Genomic DNA, 17,627 nt, shown 5'->3' with positions numbered 1-17,627 from the left:
TCAAAGCTTACCCATAAATGTTTCAGTATGGCATTTACAATGTAAAATCTCCAAAGCTTCACCATTGATATGAAGGTAGATGAATGTTTTCTCCAAGCTGTGTCTCTCCATTTACTTGAATACCACTTGTTAAGTAACATGTACACATGTAATAAATAGACCTCTCATTATTGCAAAGTTCACGCACTGGAAATCATGAAGGTTCTGAAATTTGTGCGCAATTTATCAATCTCAGAGCATTGCATGGACATGCATGATACTTCAAAGAATGAATGTATCACATATAGTTTCCAAGTAAACAAGCAATGGGTGGAAGAATCTAACCAAACAACCATTGAAAAAATTCACAAGATCAGCTCAGAAGGAGATGATATTTTTATCGATGTAGATTGTAGTTCCTAGCGTACATGACTTCTCAACCATGTCATGGGAATATCTCCCATGTGTGAAAACATATAGAAACATATGAAAGGTCAACAACATTGATCATCAGGATTGTTCTCAGAGCTTTCACGCAGAGTTGGAGCACATTATCTTCAATGAATTTCTCATCAAACCTCCACAACAGCATATCTCACTTCTACATGTGTGGAAAATAAATTTTGACGATCTCAATCATGATTGGCCTTCTCAGTCTTCTTGGCCTATAGTTCTGCCCACAAAAGGTCCTTTAGCTTATAACAAGCTTATGATATGGAGGTCATATGCACAACGAGCATAAGCATGTTTAGATGCCAAAGCTTGATGAAAATCATATCACAACATCAATTTTATCGATACTTACATGGTCAGTCTTTGAGGTACCGAATAGTTGAAGGGCATGTTAATGAAGAGCATAACCCTAGCCCCTGCAATCAATAAATAACATATCATAAATATGCTCTAGAGATTCACTACACTTTTAACAACTTTGTGAGTGATCAAGATGGACATACACACCAGTTGAGCAAGAGAAGATTTCTTTGGCTTTCCGGTGTATTTATTCCCTGTGATTTTGCGCCAATCCTCTGAGAACTCATTGCGTGTTAGGATGATACGAAACTTTGGTAGTTTTAAAGGAGGGGCAGGAGGATCATTATCTACCAAGGGATTTGTTGTTTTCTGTAATAACCTCTTTGAGCATCTGGGTAGAGTTTCCAAGTTATATATAACATCCTTCATACATATATATTTAAAATTGGCATTTTATCTATGTATCTGTATGTGTATGTGCATGTGCATGTGCATGTGTATTGTGTATTGTGCATGTGCATGTGCATGTTTATTGTGTATTGTGTATGTGTATGCGTATGCGTATGCGTATGCGTATGCGTATGCGTATGCGTATGCGTATGCGTATGTATGTGTATGTGTATGTGTATGTGTATGTGTATGTGTAGGTGTAGGTGTATGTGTAGGTGTAAGTGTAAGTGTAAGTGTAAGTGTAAGGGTAAGGGTAAGGGTAAGGGTAAGCGTATGGGTATGTGTATGTGTGTGTGTGTGTGTACATGTATGTGTATTTGTATTTATATAACACATACTTCAAAGTTCATACACATACAGATACACAATATATAAACAAAGTCTTAAAGTGTATGAAACTTGAGACCTTTTTGATGCTTGAAATTCTTGGTCAACAATTCGTAATGGACGTTGCTGTCTCTCACCCTTATTACTGCCACAAATTCCTAGGTCAGTGTTCCGTTGAGTGATGTCATTCGGGGAAACTTTAGCATCACATTTGTTTTGTTGGCTTGCACTCCTTATTGTGAAAGAAATGGGTTCCATGGAGAAAAGGACAATAGAGTTAGTGGGTTCCTTTACTTTGTTTATATAGACTTTTTGCTTATCAGTGGTTTCCTCTTCTCGAGCACGTCCACAGTTTTGTGATCTTATTTTCTCATTGACCACCACTTTAGTGCTAGACTTCATCTCTTGTTGAGGTAAAACAAACATCAAGCCATCCCCGTCTATGGCAGTTGATCCTTCTTCATAGGCTATATATTGCTTTGAGCTTTCTTCATGCCTACAGTGATTCACAATCATATGTAAATGGTTTAAAATCTTTAAAAATCTATGAACTGGAATATCAATACTAGCTCTTGGGATGCATCTTCTCTGCCCAATTACCAATGATAATAGCTTCTAAGAAATTATATCTTCTTCGTTCCCCATTAGAGACTTGATTACCAGTGCATCAAAAGTCAAGGATTTAGCAAATTAAGAAAACACAACAGGGACCCATAGCATGGATGTGGAAAATGGGTTCCATGAAAACTAAATGATAGAAGAAGAAATCAAGTAACTACGCACACTGAATACTAATTCAGTTTATGTGAATAATGGCACACTTGAAAGGTCTATCCTTATATACCATGAAACCTTACATGTATATTTCCAACTATAGCCATCCAGAGAGATGCTCCGGCTATGTAGCCATCTATGAAGAATGTGCACTCAATATTTGGCTTTATTGACTCCATAAGGTTATGGATATGCTCATAACCATGTGTTATACATGTCTTTGAGCACATTCTATGTACTTAGTAAGTAATTTATCTTTCTTGACACTCATTGCTAATAACCCAGAAATTTTCGTAATGGACTAGATTCAAGTATATTTACATTATATGTGTAGTATAAATGTTGTCAGCATATAACTCAATCAACTACCCTGGAGAATGGGTGGCATTGAACTGCATGATAGCAACTCAGCCTAGCAGATCAACTAGCCCCAAAGATGGATAGCACTTAAGCACACAAACTTAAACCCAAGAAGCAACACCATTTGGCTAATGAACAAGGCCTAACCATTTTCCTCTGGGAATGGAGTATCATCCCTCACTCACCAAAAAACCTATCAAATCTTTGAACTTGCTGATTGAAATGTTTATAAAGAGAACAAAACCTGATAGAGATATATAGAATCTCTATTAATTTCCTATATATTTTTGCCATAAGTTATATCACAATTTCCTATATTTATTTTTTTCATGCGAAACTCATTCAAGTGGCAAAGAAGAATTTCCCGAATAATGCATTCAACTATAGTGCGAAAACTTCTGAAACGTTATATTACCTGGTGAACTTTTGTTGCCAGTCTGATGCTCTACTTGCAGTAGTTGTTTGCATCGAAAAACAAGACATCATCCTTTGCCTGGGTGTCTTCTCATAGCCTACATATCCATTGAAGGGGAAAAGCTGAAAAGCCAAATAAAGGGCATGATCCTCTAGGCTCATTAAATTTTTTTTTCTTTTTCTACAAATCAAAATACTTGCAAGTTGAGATAAATCTTTGCTGGAATTTCTGAAAAAAATCAATTTCACATAAAACCTACTCGAATGCAGACAAACTTTACCATAACCATACATCAATTTCTATAAGATCATAATACAACCTACTTAAAATTGATTTTTTCTGGTTTTTTCAAATATAGACTGGTTATTATATTCATAAATTTCATGGAAAATTGTGTGTATATAGCTCTCATAAAAAAAGTGTATATAAATTTTACAAAAAAAATCTAGTTGTTATATATAGAGATGAAATGCCAGATTTTCAGTCTTTCAGGTACTCCCAAATTTCAGTGGACCCCCTTGATCTTCCGCACAAATTAGGGAAAATGGGTGAAAACAAAAAAAGAAAAGAACCATCAAGAAGGAAATAACCAGTGAAATGGCTGATATTAATAAGCTTATTGTTCATTTCGGGGAAATCAAGGAGGGACTAACTTATATAGAGAAGGAAGCAAAAACCTGCTAAACCTTACATGTCAATAGGATTATATTATAAGGACAAATTATGTAAAATCGTCTTGTCAATCCTAATCATGGTTTTCATATATAATTCCTCATTGTATTTGAGACTTTTCTTAGCTTTTGCTGATGCCCAAATCCTCTAATGACTAAAAAACATTAAAATCCTATAAACATTTTAATTGATAAAACTTTGTCTTTTGTAAACATATTCCGTAATCAGAATTCATACAAACATTGTCTTATTGTGAATATTCTCTCTGTGGATCAAGGAATACCATAGAAACTGCAAAACTAATAATAATGGCATAAAAATGTCATTCTTTTTACCTTTTGGGATTTTTTTACCTTTTCTGTTTTTATTTTCCTCTGTGGATCAGGGAACCATAGAAATTCTGACCGGGAAAACAACCAGGAGAAAACAACAACGAAAAAGGACTAAAGAAGTTCATAATGAATAACAGCATAAAGGGGAGGCAAGGTACCTTTTCTGCTGTTTTTTCTTTTTGCTTTTTAATCTTTGCCGATCAGAGAACCATAGAAATTTCTGATTGGGAAAGCAACAAGAAAAGGACAAAACAAATCAATAATAACATGGAGGCTGTTCTCTTTTGTAATGGTGTATAAAATCTGAAGCCTGAGAATGAGATTCAAATTCTGAGGGCTCAATATTGAAAAGAAATTAAAAAATACCCAACCAAAATGATCAAATACAAGATTGTTCTTCAAAGCCATTGGCCAAACAGAGAATCCAACAAGAAAACACAAGATCTTCAATGAAATTTGATCGGAATTTCCATGATCCCTTCACTAGTCCTACATTCTTCTTGAAAGCCTTATGAGAGAAGGTCCGAAATTCCTTGCCATGATACTCGTGGGCGGTCAATTGGGTTTCTGGGTGTGAAAGCGTTCAACACGTGGGCAGGAAGCAGGAGACCACGAGACACGAGTCATGGATCAAGGTCGAATGCATGGCCTTCTTCAAGTCTCTTCTCTCAGACAACCTTGCACCTGAGCTTGCTTCCTTCCCAACACACACCCCATTACACATGGAAAGACGATGGTCGAGAAACACGTGCGAAGCCTAGTTCCGGGACATGTCCTTCCTTGGATTCAAATCGGTGTTCAATTTCGGTTGTTCCATTTGTCGCATATGAAACCTTGGTGTCAAATGGAGATTCCTCTTTTTTCCAAGTCCATAAGACATGGGGGATAGGGTTTTTTTATCTAACATTATACTTTGATTACCCATAGAAATAACTATATCCCAAGTTTTGCAATTGATTTTGTTGTAGAAACCATGAGATTTACGATAGTGTGGGTGAATGTAACTTCTCCACAATAGTTTTGTCAAGACGGAATTACCTTTTAGAGCATATCTCAAAATCCTAGCTCAACTATCCTCTGATACTATTTGCATGAAGTTTGCTATGCTGAACAAACTGTAGATATAGTAATCACAAAACTAGTAAATCGATGTAGCAATTAGATTCAAGCCTAATTTACATGCTAAAAAGTGTCATTAGGAGAATCCCGAACAACTAGTTTCACGTCTCTATTATTTGATTATCCTTATCCTTATTGTGTGCATATGCACATTCGCTTATTTCTCTAGCTATTTCAAGCATTTGTATTCAGAAATGAGCATTTCAAATGTATCCATTTCTAAGATATGCAATATATCAACTTCAACAACTATGCTCATCAAGAATGACATGGAAAGTTAAGTTGATTGGTACACGCTTTTCATGTTGTCCTTATCCTTCTTATGAAATCAGGTAATTCAACTAGAATGAAAAATAATAATATCAAATTTTTGCTCAAATCGATAGTTACTGCTTTCGGGTGCTCCATTTGTGGTTTGACATGGAGCTTTCGTTGTATCGAGAATCTATTACTACATGCACATATATCTCTATGCCAAAGCTCGAAAATATTGAACTTGTGCCACATTTTGCAGTTCCAAAGAAAGATTGATGAACAAAATGTGTAAAGCAAAAAGATGGCGTGGACAACGATTGTTGAGGTCAAATTTCAGTAGTCCGATATAACATGTGCAATATGTAATCATGTTTGAAAATGGAACTCCCACACCCATCAATAAATATTTTCATTAAAAAGTTATTGGATATCCTTCAATGTTGAGAATGAAACTTTATGCAGCACACAAGCCTACCACACATACACAATCGTGGTCTCAGAATCTCTTATCGTAAAAGACATTAGATTATGCTTGTTTTTAAAAGTCATAAAATTGACAGAATCAAAGTTTGATCTTCAGCATGAGCTATGCCTTCTCTCATAGATCGCAATAAGATTCCCATGGATGTTAAAAATATGTTTCTCTCTCTCTCAAAAGTGCAATATTAGGTACTATATAGAGATATTGCTTCTAAATGTTGAATTAAAATGTGGATGCATGTAAGATTGTTCAAATAATGTCAATCTAATATATATTTATCAACTCGCTTAATGAATTTCCGACAATTGAGTCATAACATTACCTTATTAAATTTTGTGTTGCATATATGTGATATGGCATGTTAAATTTCATTCTACATTAATAAGGTTGTATGTACTTGAATTGGTGTTATTGACGATGGAACTCACCTACATTTATTTCTAATGAAGAAAATCTAACCATGTGGAATATTGCTTATCACTCTTGGATAAGCAACAATGAATTACATGTTTAAGGTAGTATTTAGGAAGAAAACTATATTTGAAAATGATCTTTAGGTCATTCTCAAACTTGGTAAATTCAACTATTTCTAAAAGGTACCCTTCTTCAAGCCTGTCAAGGGGCTTATAAGATTGTAGCATTTCATGCCCTATAGGATGCATTATCCATCGGATGACATGTTTAAGCTTGCATACCCTATAGGTCATCTAATTTGTAGAGCTAGGCCATGTATAGAATCGACAACTTACATGGCAAGAGCTGAATCTCTAGCCTAGCTCATAGGGATAATGGTTCCACTACTGCTCTTACCCTCGTCAAGTTATCACAAATGACAATCACACACCTGACTCACATAATCAATTACCATAGTTAAGCAACCACCCACCAATCCACTCAGTTGTACAAATTGCAGAGTTCCCAAAAAGATATATATTTGAACATGCTAAACTTGCCCAAGCCAAAGGGAGGGGGGTCGAAAGTCGTTGTAGGCAAGCTTCTCTCGGAGTTGGTGGTTTGGGAGTGGATCTACAACGTGTTCTTCGTACACAGGAGTTTGGATGATAAGTGCATCTTCCTACGCTCGGTTGCTGCAAAGATGAGAGGCAATCAGGGAGCGGGTTGAAGAGTAAAGAATGAGACAAGATTGACACATATCGTTCCACAGGAGAGAAGGTCAACGACACAACCTCCCATCACGTGTTCGCGCATGCATGGGCAAGGAACCAGTTGTTATAGTCTCTACCCTAGGCTATTCTGGTCTTGGAAGTTCACCATTTTATCTTCTCCAGAGATTCATTCCTCCTTCCCAGGTAACAATCGGCAACGGACAGCGGCTTAACGGTTAAAACGGTTTGGTTTCATATAACGGTTCGGTTCGGTTTTAATAGTTAGAAGGGTTCAAAGAAGGGTTTAATCTCCAATCTACTTCTGCGAAGACATATCTATAAACCTATCTATTTCTCTTTCAAGTCAGTCAGTCAGTCAGGGGTTCAAATCCGAGCAAAACACAGAGACAGAGACAGAGACAGAGACAGGGACAGGGAGAGCTCGAGAGAGATGGGGAAGAAGAGGAAAGCTTCTGCATCATCATCATCAACAACCCAGACAGCAGAGAAAGAGGAAGGAGTCGCCCCTCCTTCCCCTAAACGTACTCTTTTGGGCCCCTCCCCTTCCCCCTCTGTCGCTGCTGCTTCTGAAAGTGAGGGGAAAACACTCCCCCAGATCGAGGCAAAAGCACCCTCTTCGTTGTCCTTCAGGAACAGAGAGAAAGTTTTGGTTCTGTCGTCTCGTCGCATCAGCTTCCGGTATGTTTGATTCTTCTTAAATAAACTCGGAACTGTTATTGCATTTGATGCGTCCGAATCATGATTCTAGTGCTCTATGGATATTAGGTTTTTCTCACGTTCATAAACTTTTTTGTTCTGGAGAATTGTTTTCTCTGGACCTCCTATGTCCAGGCAATCTCAAGATCACATAACTTCCGTCAAATCTTACCTTTACGCCATGGACTCTTTCTGTCACGGAGGGAGACCAGAAGAATCTCTCATATCGCACACCATATAAACCCTACGAAATATTGTGTTGTAATATCATAACTTTTTTGCTTATTCCTTAGCATGCGAAACTAGTGAAGTGATTAATTATATGCTGAAAAATGTGGAATCTCACACTTTATTGAATTTCTTGATTATACAGATATCGGCATTTGATGATGGATTTAGTTGGGCTTCTGCCACACAGCAAAAGGGATGTGAAAGTGCAGTCAAAGGATAACAAGGCTGCAACGCTGAACGAACTTGTCGATCTTAAGGGGTGTACAAGCTGCCTATTTTTTGAGGTTAGCTATGTGGCTGCAACCTCCTCCTTTTGAGTTTGTAATGTCTAATCTTAATACTGTATGCAAAGCCGTTTAATTCTAATGTTGTTTTTCTAATTCAGTCGAGTTATTCTAAGAGTTTTTCATGCATGTTTTTGCAGTGCAGAAAGAAGCAAGATTTGTATTTGTGGATGTCAAAGTGTCCGTCTGGGCCTTCAGTAAAATTTCTTGTGAAGGCTGGTAAGTATTAACAGTCTGATCTCGAACATGATGATGATTTGAGATGGAAAGGATATATTATATGATGAGGATCTGAGTGCATAAAAAATTGTTACGACACTTATGGGATATTTATTTCACATTGAAAACTCACTATAATATTCAGTGCTTGTATCTGTTCCATATGAATAATTGGCATTGGTATTTGGGACTAGGGACTGTTGTGTAATTGTTTTATAATTTCCTTACATGCTATTATCCCACTACCTGTCTTACATGAGAGCATCAAATATCTGTGTGTATGCTCTCAAAGGGATCTACTGGACCATTACCTTGTTTAAGAATTCATCAATAAATCATAAAGGAAATCCCCATCTTGTTATCTTACTTAATCGTTGCTGGAGAGTCACTTAAATATATCATTTGCTTGTGTCAGTTTCCTGTTTGAGCTATGTATCCCATTATGATTTGAGGTGTATCCTTTTACAGTAGTTAGGCTGATACCATGAGAGTTTTTATGTAATGTAGTGCACACTATGGCAGAGCTTAAGCTCACTGGAAACCATCTAAAAGGATCTCGACCATTACTAACGTTTTCTTCCACTTTCGATACTTTTCCTCATTTTCAACTGCTTAAGGAGCTCCTTAAACAGGCAAGGAAATCCCATTTCCAGAAATCTTTTTGATGTAGATGTTCAAAGTTGTATAGTAAGCTTTCATATAATTAAAATTTTTTTCTTGGTGTCTGAAGGTCTTCACTACACCAAAGGATCATCGCAAATGCAAGCCATTTTTTGACCATGTGTTTGCATTTTCAGTAGCAGATAATCACATATGGTTCCGGAATTATCAGGTGCATTCTTCACATTGCTCGTATTATATTATGTCATAATGAGTTTGTATGCTTTTCTGAAAATGATGTAATTAATGTCATAACTTTCATAGATAAGTGTTCCTCATCTGGGCACAGAAAAGATTGTGAAGGGAGGTCTTGACAAAATGACGCTTATTGAGGTATATGAAGCCCTAGATATGATTGGTTTATGTGTAAAATTATTTGCAAAATGATGAAAAATGAACAAATTGGTTTTGTTTTATGGATGTGCAGGTTGGCCCCCGATTTTGTTTGCATCCCATTAAAATCTTCAATGGGAGCTTTGGAGGACAAACAATATATGAGAATCCGTTCTATGTATCACCGAATGTGGTAAATTCCTTTGCTTTTGCCTTTCGTCTTCTCATTTTGTATTCATTGATCAATTCTTCTCATTGTGTTTATATTTGACTTTGCGTTCTATCATCTTTGTACATGGATTTTTAAATAACATCTATGATTTGTTGCTTATGACAGGTTAGATCACAGGAGAAGAAATCAAAAGCGGGCAAGTACGTCAAGAAAGTAAAGGCTAAGCAGAGGAGGAAAACACATGTCATGGCGAATCGAATAGAACCTGATGAACTAGCTGGAGTGTGGAAGGAATAGGTTAAATTTGTGTCATATTGAACATTCTCTTTGGGTGAAGGCTCAAGATGGCCAATCAATTGCTTCAATGTTTTGGATGGTTCATAAATCGGATTGCATTTCAATCACAAATCGAGTAAAATGGTTGTTGTATGACTTATATCTCTCAAATTTTGGGGAAATATGGTGATCTCTATTTAAAATTTTAGTACACAATTTTCATTGTTATGGTATCAAGTTTTATGATATGAAATGTGTGCATTTTTCCTCGCTTTTGGAGAGTCTGTATTGTAATTAAACATGATTTGCTCCAATAAACTAGTCTCTTGACATCTTGAATAACTTGTTAAAAACGTTAAATATAAAATACCATGCATCTCCATTTTAAGTGTAGGATTCCCAGGGTCCATTCTGGCTGTTCTTTGTACAATTGAAGGCATCTTAGGGACAAGAGATTGTACCGATTTGTTCTAGGCTCGAGTTCTATATCTTGGGAGATTTATACCTCCTAGCTTCACAACTCATTTGATGTTTGACTTCTGAGACTTGTACATTTGATAGAAGAATAATGTGTGACATATAGATTGATTTACAGCTGATCATGCTGTAATTCACTTAGAAATAAGCACAATCATCCAGAATTGCACAACAAAATGGACAATAACATACCACTGAGTGGAAATCATCAATAGCAAAACATATATCTCTTGCTCAAAGTTCTATGTGATATGGTCAAAATCTGATTCCTGCTCAATAATTCCACCTTAATGTCAATAGCCAAAAACACAGTATACCTACCAATATTGATGAAACGTTTAAGAGTCATTATCTCTCTTTAAGAAGTACGAAGTAAGAGGGAATATTCAATACAATTCTAACCAAATGTTCTATATATAATGTGCTACCATGCCAAAGGTTAGATGAGGCAATTCAATACTTGCATCTTTTTACCTATTGCAGTAAGGCAATGAAATAGTACATGAAGAAAGAAAAGCTCTACAAGCCACTCTTTGATCAAACTTTTCACAATTCCAAGAACATGAATAATATTTATGAACATAAAACGAATATATTGAAATTTTCTCAGAGCATAGACTATTGATTGCTCCAGTCCGAACAAAAAAACTAATTGCTCACTTTGGAAAGTGTGATATCTATTCTTTAGGTTATGTGCTTGTAGGCCCCAATAAATACACTCTTCTTTCATGTTCAGGAATTGCTTATGGGAGAATCACTGATAGAAAGACCGTCGGACCCATAGTAGCAGCACCACAACTCCAATGACAACTGCCACAGGTGCCCACTTCCGAATCAACGCCTAACAGAAAACACAAATGTAACTGGAGATAAATATGGGTTGAAATCATAACACACATCTAAACAAGAATAATTAGGAAATTAGAAATTCAAAAACTTTCTTATATAATGTCCAATAAATAAATACAAGGGAAGAGAGTATGATACCTGCCGACTTAGATCTTTTGCCTTCTCTGCATAAATGCGAGACTCTGATGTCAAACGACTTGACATTTCGCTAACCTCTGCAAAGAGGGCTCTCTCTCTCTCTCTCTCTCTCTCTCTCTCTCTCTCTCTCTCTATGCATATGGATACACAACTCTCATTCACTCAGTACGATGATATGGCAGCACAAGAACTCTTCAATGCGTTAGAGATTGAGATATGCAGATATGCACACAAAACTATGGAAAAGCGGATCTGCGAATTCAGCCATCAAGGTATGAAATTGGAGCACTATTTTGTATGAAATGAGAGGGGGATGCCAACAAAGCTTTAGCCCACAAGGCAAGGTAATGGAATATTAAAAAGATGATTACAAGAACTCAAGAAAGAATTGTTGATGGACAACATTACTAACACAACAGCTCACCATCAAAGAACAACCACATAAGTTTCTTTGGCTCCATTACTAGTCATTTTATGAGTCAATCAAGGGCTACACATGTACAGTCTTAATAATATCATCATAGCTTTCACGAATTGTACTATAAGCAGAGCATGTAAAAAACAAGCGATCCTCGTCCTTATAATGCAACTTCAATGTAATCAATAGGCCTGCTTGCCCTATATAGAACCCAACATTCAGGATTGATGTTTGCAATGTACTAGCCTATTTTTGTCCCTTTAGCATCTTTCCACTTCTTCCCTAGTGGTTCCATTAATCTCTCCTCAATAACTACATATTTCATGGCATCACTTGAAAGCTCTAAGAGATCTTCCACATCCAATCTTTTGGACCATTTTTTGATGTCAACTACCCAACCAGATGAGAGAATTTTCTCTTGTGATTCTTTTGTACTTTACAACCAACATTCCAAACAAGATGTATCTACATACTCTCTGTAGCGCTAATATCTCTACAGGTCAAACACTTGTTTTCAAGAGCATAAGTTGATAGGAGGTGGTGGATTTAACTCCCAATTGTTTCCTTAAAAACATCTTTTGGACCTTCTCAATCTAACTCCATGCATTAAGATAGTGCCTCCCCACACTTCTACTCCACAAAGCAAAACTTGTGTTACCATAACATTAAATAACATCAGTTTCACTTCCCATCCATGAGTATCACTATTGTTGCATTTATGTTCTGTTCCATAGCTGGAAGGCTAGACTCAAAGCATATGCTCCATTTATTTGTGGCCAGTACATCGATACCACAATACTTAAATCTTTGTACAAATTGTACATATTCTCTCTCCCCTATATGTAAGCATAGGGTATCAATGAGGTTGGATGGTTCACACTACATTATTTTTGTTTTATCCACATTTAAAGGTAATCCATTACTTTGGCAAAATGCTTCTAATGCTCCAAGTAAACGTTGCATACCATCAACATTATATGAAAAGATAACCACATCATCCGAACATAAAACCAACAAGATAACTTGTTGCATAAGTTTTGGGGCATCTAATCCTTCTTCCCTATTCACCACTTCTTCCAATTTATCAATGCATAAACCAAAGAGTGTTGGTGATAATGGACATCCTTGTTTAACCCCTATGTTACTTAAAAAGTATTTTGAGAAGCCATTCTCAATTTTTAGTTGGCCTCTAACCTGCTCATATAATTGTGCAATAGCAACTTGATACTCTAATGGCATACTAGTTTCCACCATTCTATTCCAAAGCTCACTTCATGGCGCTATATCAAATGCTTTTTTAAAATCAACAAAGCAGTAGAGTGGTTTCCTTGTAGGCGACTTTCTTCCATAATCACTCTTAATGTAACCATATGATCTACCATGGAGTGTTTTGGTGTAAAACCTGCTTGCCCAAGTGCTCATTTGTTTTGATTTTCAGCCCATGCACTTACCTTTTGCTCTGTAATAGTGCTATACAATTTAGAAATAGTTGAGCTCACCATGATTGTACGATAATTCGATACTTGATTCTTATCTCCTACTCGTGATACTTTGGCCAAATTTTGCTTCAGCTTCCAAAGCAAAGGGAACAGAGGGAATAAACTCTTATTATAGCACAATGCATGGGCAATGAGACAACAACAATTTCTTCCATGGCTCCACAACTTCATAGACAATGTGCCGAAGAGTTGCCATACAGTGAGCAGAGGAATACGAACAACAGACACCGCAAGTACCAAGATATAAGGCACATGGGCCATACCTTCACCAAATCATGGAGATAAAACTTCCTTTTTTCTCTCTCATAGGTTTGCAAGTAGACGTTAATATATCATTATTTCTTTTTCTTCTCCCATAGGACTACAAGGTGAACACCTCACCTATGCTGCAAGCAATCTAGTCGCTTCCCTTGCACAAATGTTCAATAGGGCTTTACAAGAGGGCTTCCCCAGCACATGGACCATGCACACTATTGTAACTCTCCATAATTGAATAGACCCCCTCCATCAGGAGGATTTGGGACTAAAATGATTGGCTGCACTATAGCCAAACATTTAAGTCGAGATCATAGAGATACAAGCCCTTGGGCAAGCAAGATTTAGGAGAGCCTCCTCTATTACCGACCACATCTTTACTTTGCATTGTATGTTGGACAAAGAAAAGACAAAAAAGATAAGATTGTGTGGATGTTTTGAAGATTTCCGTAAATCTTTTGATGCTGTTCCTCTGACATTGTGGGCCAGGAAAACATAGGTGTCCACAGGGGCTATTAGAGGACTCACAAGCAAGGGTGGCCACCCTCCACTCCCCCCTACCATCTTTGGACTCTACATTGAAAAGGTTGTGGACTAAATCACACATGATTATGTACACCAGTCCTCTTTCTTCTTTATGTTGATCACATAATAATGATCATGCAGGTCTACAACATCACCTCAATGCTATAGATAGTTTTCCTACACATCTACGCTGATTCACTCAACAAGACGTCTTCACTAGGAATGATTAAGTCAGTGATTTTCCAGTTCACTGACTTTCCCCTCTCAGTAGAGAAAGTTGAAGTAGATTCTTATATCTATGTAGGAGTTATATTTACAAGCATGATTGGGTGCTTCTCTATGACCCAAACCACCAGAAACTCGAAGTAACTGTGTCAATACTAGAACGACAATGCCCCTGATCACACTTCAGAGAGTACGGTTATTTGAGATTATAGCCATCCCTGCCTACAGGTACAGGCAGCCATAAGGACTCATGGCCTCCCAATCCCCAAAAGTTGGCCTGCTATAAAGGTTGTCTCATTAAACTCTCACAAGATAGTCATACAAAGTGGAGGTCTACATGCCCCACGGTGCTCACGAAGCAATATAAATCGTACTCAGAGATACATCCTACCAGCTATGATCAATGCAGGAGAAGCACTTCACGTTCCTAAAGCAGAAAGATTTTGAAATTTATGTTATAGAGAGATCAAGAATGAAGAACACTGCATGCAGGAATGCAGCTTACATGCAAATAGATAAGTATGGAACCCTGTGTGGACTTCACAGACAATCAATAGATGATGGAGAATGTTTACCCATGTCACTTTGTTCAAAGATTGCCAAGCTTACACATGAGATACTGCGGCAATTACACATGAATGAACGACATTTTCCACAAACAACAAGTCAAGTGTTGTTCCAATTTACCCAACAAAAATTGAAATGGTATACTCAATTCCTTATCTAGTAACAAGTTGCTACAATTTACTCATGCTCAGCCCTCTTCCTCATATGTCAACAAATGTAAATTCCAAAGAACCTTAATTCTTATGCTCGGACCATTCACGGTATACATAACAATGCATAATAGAAATTCATCCAACATAAGATTGCAGTGCACCAAAATGTTGCTGCTAATCACTGATAACAAAGAAGTTAAATCACAAATTCTGCAACAGATGTGAACCCATTGATGCATTCTATTCACAAAATGGTTTAGGTGACTTTGCATGTATTTAGGTTTTGCAACTACTATGTCTGCAGCTAAGCACGGGTATAAATTTTTTTACTTGCACCTTTCTGAAATAACTAATTAGTGCCCAATTTTTTTACTTGCAGCTAACTGTTCTACACTGGGAATGTTTCTAGAAGCTTCTATCAACCAATTCTGGGACTACCAACAAGTCTTAGGAATGAAAATGTGGTTTTAATGCAATACAAAATAGATACATTCAAATTCCTAACTACCTGTAAAGATTTGTTCACATTTACAAATTCTAATCTACTACATATGTATATTCTCCCACACACTAAATTTTCATCCTTTCTCATTATTTACAACAATTTTCTACTCTTATACTGTTTCCAGTTCAGGAGACGTCTCATGCAACTTCGACATAAAGATATTGTAAACCGTGGTTTAACTACTCCTATTAATCTCAATTTGTACTCATCTAACTACTGTTAATCTCAATTTACACTCATCCAACCAAAGTATTTGCCAAAAATGGAATGACATTATACAAATTTGAACTGTTTACTTACGATCTAGCTTTTCCCCAACGCCCAACACTTCCTGGATGTTTCGAGTCATTATCTGCTGGACTTCATACAGTTCATCATTCAGCTTCGCAAGATTTCTTTGTGTTCGTGTATCCAGATACAATTTTCTTGTCTTCTGTATGAATGTGTCTTCAAAGACATGCAAACACATTAACAAGGCAATTATAAGTAAAGCAATTGCAGTTTAGAATATATAAAGCTGTTGCATATATGGATGAAATAACTCACAACCAGGCTAGTGTTTCAAAGATGCAAGATCAATACCAAATTTGATAAATGCATATGGTCTTGCGACTGTCTCGATCTGAGACCGGTTTACTTTCTCAAACTCTCTCTGGAGATCCTCAAGATACTGAAAGGCAAGCTTTTTGGGATAGGACCGATCACACATTGTGAGATAGCAAACACCACCCTCTATGATGTAGCTGCAAAAAGTAACATTAAATAGCACATCAAGAGAAGAAAACTCTCCATTTCGGTCAAATTGAATCAAGAATAATCTCAGCTCTATCCCTTGTCGTTTCATACAAACGATTGACTTACAATCTTAAAAATGAATACATTCAGGCCAATTCATGCGTTGGATCAAATCCAAACAGGAAAATACAAAAAAGATAGATTTACATACTGAAATACGTTTGGGCCTGATTCGATGGACATGCGGGAGGGTTCATGCTGGCCTTGAGATAGCTTCTTGAACAGATTCTTTGCTTGCTGCTTGTAATACTCTAGATCTTTCTCTACTCTCCCATCATCCAACCCTTCCGCTAAGGGCAAACCATCAGTGACACGAGCGATCATGGTAAGCTTCACCATTGATATTTATTATTTAACCTGCGTTGAACAAAATAAACAAATAACACTAATTCCTGTTCTCTTTCTATCTCTCTAGGTAAGTGTTTGTCTGTTTTCTTTCTTCTTTCTCTCTCCGATATCTGTTCTTGCTCTCTGTCCCTTGACAGCACAGATCTAACCCTAATTTTCTCTGATCTTACCCTATGAGCTCGGACTCATCAAGGGACACAAAACCGAAATGCGTGTGTGCGTGTGTATTCTAATGATCAAAGGAGACACAGAGAGAGAGAGAGAGAGAGATAGAGAGAAGCAACAGCTTCAGACAACAAGCAGAAGCTCAGAAATTCTTTATATATTTTTTGTGCTTTATTATTTATTTATTTAATGATTTTACTTAATTTCCATTTTCCATGTAGTATTATTTCTGTGGATCTAGTACCTGTATTTTTAACTAGACAATTTTAAAATGCAGTTTCTTCTTAGCTACTACTCACAACTATAAGAGGCTCTTATACTTAAATTTAGCAAATGGGCATATATAATCCTCATATTCGAGCAGAGCCCAGCACCTGACACCATCCATAAGCTTGCCGGCCATTTTGGCCATTCATGAAGCGAATGACCCTAGTGGAACTGTAATTGACAAAGAAACCCTACGCCACACATGCTTTGTGTAAATCCTGTTGTAAATGTGAGGTGCATGCACCGTGACAAAGTGTTGGAAAGATTCAATAGGTAGCCCTAAAAGAACTACAAATACAATAGCTAGTGTTGCATGAGGAATTTCTTGACGTTTGGTCGACTTGAGTGACGATAAGAGAATGACAACCATCTTATATTGGGTTGAATCTTCTACTGAACCAATTGCTTTTTCTTCTTCAAAAGATTATGTCACCGAAATTGCTTATGTTTTCCCTTGGTAGTTTAGTTCATACACATATATATAGTTTTTATTCATTCACATATCAATTCAACTTTGATGTATGTTG

General features: G+C 36.9%; 3 protein-coding genes across 9 annotated transcripts; 1 reads left to right on the top strand and 2 right to left on the bottom strand.

Moving 5' to 3' along the window:
• Positions 1-300: 300 nt before the first annotated feature.
• On the bottom strand, positions 301-4,502 carry LOC147865637 (uncharacterized). 7 transcript variants are annotated; one of them, XM_087318502.1, is made up of 6 exons: positions 3,649-4,007; positions 3,059-3,155; positions 1,589-2,005; positions 940-1,123; positions 785-848; positions 303-652 (listed from the first exon to the last, which is right to left on the bottom strand). In XM_087318502.1, the coding sequence occupies exons 1-5, from the start codon at positions 3,683-3,685 to the stop codon at positions 789-791; spliced, it is 795 nt and encodes a 264-aa protein (XP_087174628.1). In that variant the 5' UTR covers positions 3,686-4,007; the 3' UTR covers positions 303-652; positions 785-788. The 7 variants fall into 7 exon arrangements, with proteins under 7 accessions (XP_087174627.1, XP_087174628.1, XP_087174629.1 ...); XM_087318503.1 differs by lacking the exon at positions 3,649-4,007 and adding an exon at positions 3,318-3,372; XM_087318506.1 differs by lacking the exon at positions 3,649-4,007 and adding an exon at positions 4,221-4,502 and having other exon boundaries at positions 306-652.
• A 2,924-nt stretch (positions 4,503-7,426) lies between these two features.
• Positions 7,427-10,189, top strand: LOC147865636 (ribosome biogenesis protein BRX1 homolog 2-like). Its single transcript, XM_087318498.1, has 8 exons — positions 7,427-7,722; positions 8,114-8,255; positions 8,396-8,474; positions 8,982-9,106; positions 9,205-9,306; positions 9,399-9,467; positions 9,562-9,660; positions 9,805-10,189. Exons 1-8 carry the CDS (start codon positions 7,475-7,477, stop codon positions 9,934-9,936), a joined length of 996 nt encoding a protein of 331 aa, XP_087174624.1. The 5' UTR covers positions 7,427-7,474; the 3' UTR covers positions 9,937-10,189.
• Positions 10,190-10,964: 775 nt separating this feature from the next.
• Positions 10,965-16,908, bottom strand: SEC22 (Synaptobrevin family protein). Its single transcript, XM_087318497.1, has 5 exons — positions 16,472-16,908; positions 16,108-16,268; positions 15,826-15,972; positions 11,380-11,456; positions 10,965-11,233 (listed from the first exon to the last, which is right to left on the bottom strand). The coding sequence occupies exons 1-5, from the start codon at positions 16,657-16,659 to the stop codon at positions 11,147-11,149; spliced, it is 660 nt and encodes a 219-aa protein (XP_087174623.1). The 5' UTR covers positions 16,660-16,908; the 3' UTR covers positions 10,965-11,146.
• Positions 16,909-17,627: the final 719 nt, after the last annotated feature.

Source organism: Azolla caroliniana, unplaced genomic scaffold (genome assembly GCF_043228905.1).
Source record: "Azolla caroliniana isolate FFs.n. ecotype wild unplaced genomic scaffold, voAzoCaro1.0.p SCAF_4, whole genome shotgun sequence".
Lineage (NCBI taxonomy): Eukaryota > Viridiplantae > Streptophyta > Polypodiopsida > Salviniales > Salviniaceae > Azolla > Azolla caroliniana.
Note: the sequence above shows the minus strand (reverse complement) of the source record. Positions and strands in the feature narration are given on the sequence as shown.

What these genes read in the sequence shown, in the direction of transcription:
- LOC147865637 (XM_087318501.1), bottom strand. Translation starts at nt 3,219, where the DNA reads ATGAGCCTAGAGGATCATGCCCTTTATTTGGCTTTTCAGCTTTTCCCC. An exon ending in TGGCAACAAAAGTTCACCAG is followed by an intron (nt 2,006 to 3,058) that starts GTAATATAACGT and finishes GAATCACTGTAG; the next exon opens with GCATGAAGAAAGCTCAAAGC. An exon ending in GAATTTCAAGCATCAAAAAG is followed by an intron (nt 1,124 to 1,588) that starts GTCTCAAGTTTC and finishes AACTCTACCCAG; the next exon opens with ATGCTCAAAGAGGTTATTAC.
- LOC147865636 (XM_087318498.1), top strand. Translation starts at nt 7,475, where the DNA reads ATGGGGAAGAAGAGGAAAGCTTCTGCATCATCATCATCAACAACCCAG. An exon ending in TATGGTTCCGGAATTATCAG is followed by an intron (nt 9,307 to 9,398) that starts GTGCATTCTTCA and finishes TAACTTTCATAG; the next exon opens with ATAAGTGTTCCTCATCTGGG. An exon ending in ACAAAATGACGCTTATTGAG is followed by an intron (nt 9,468 to 9,561) that starts GTATATGAAGCC and finishes ATGGATGTGCAG; the next exon opens with GTTGGCCCCCGATTTTGTTT.
- SEC22 (XM_087318497.1), bottom strand. Translation starts at nt 16,659, where the DNA reads ATGGTGAAGCTTACCATGATCGCTCGTGTCACTGATGGTTTGCCCTTA. An exon ending in TCAGGCCCAAACGTATTTCA is followed by an intron (nt 16,269 to 16,471) that starts GTATGTAAATCT and finishes TACTTTTTGCAG; the next exon opens with CTACATCATAGAGGGTGGTG. An exon ending in CAAAAGATCTAAGTCGGCAG is followed by an intron (nt 11,234 to 11,379) that starts GTATCATACTCT and finishes GTTTTCTGTTAG; the next exon opens with GCGTTGATTCGGAAGTGGGC.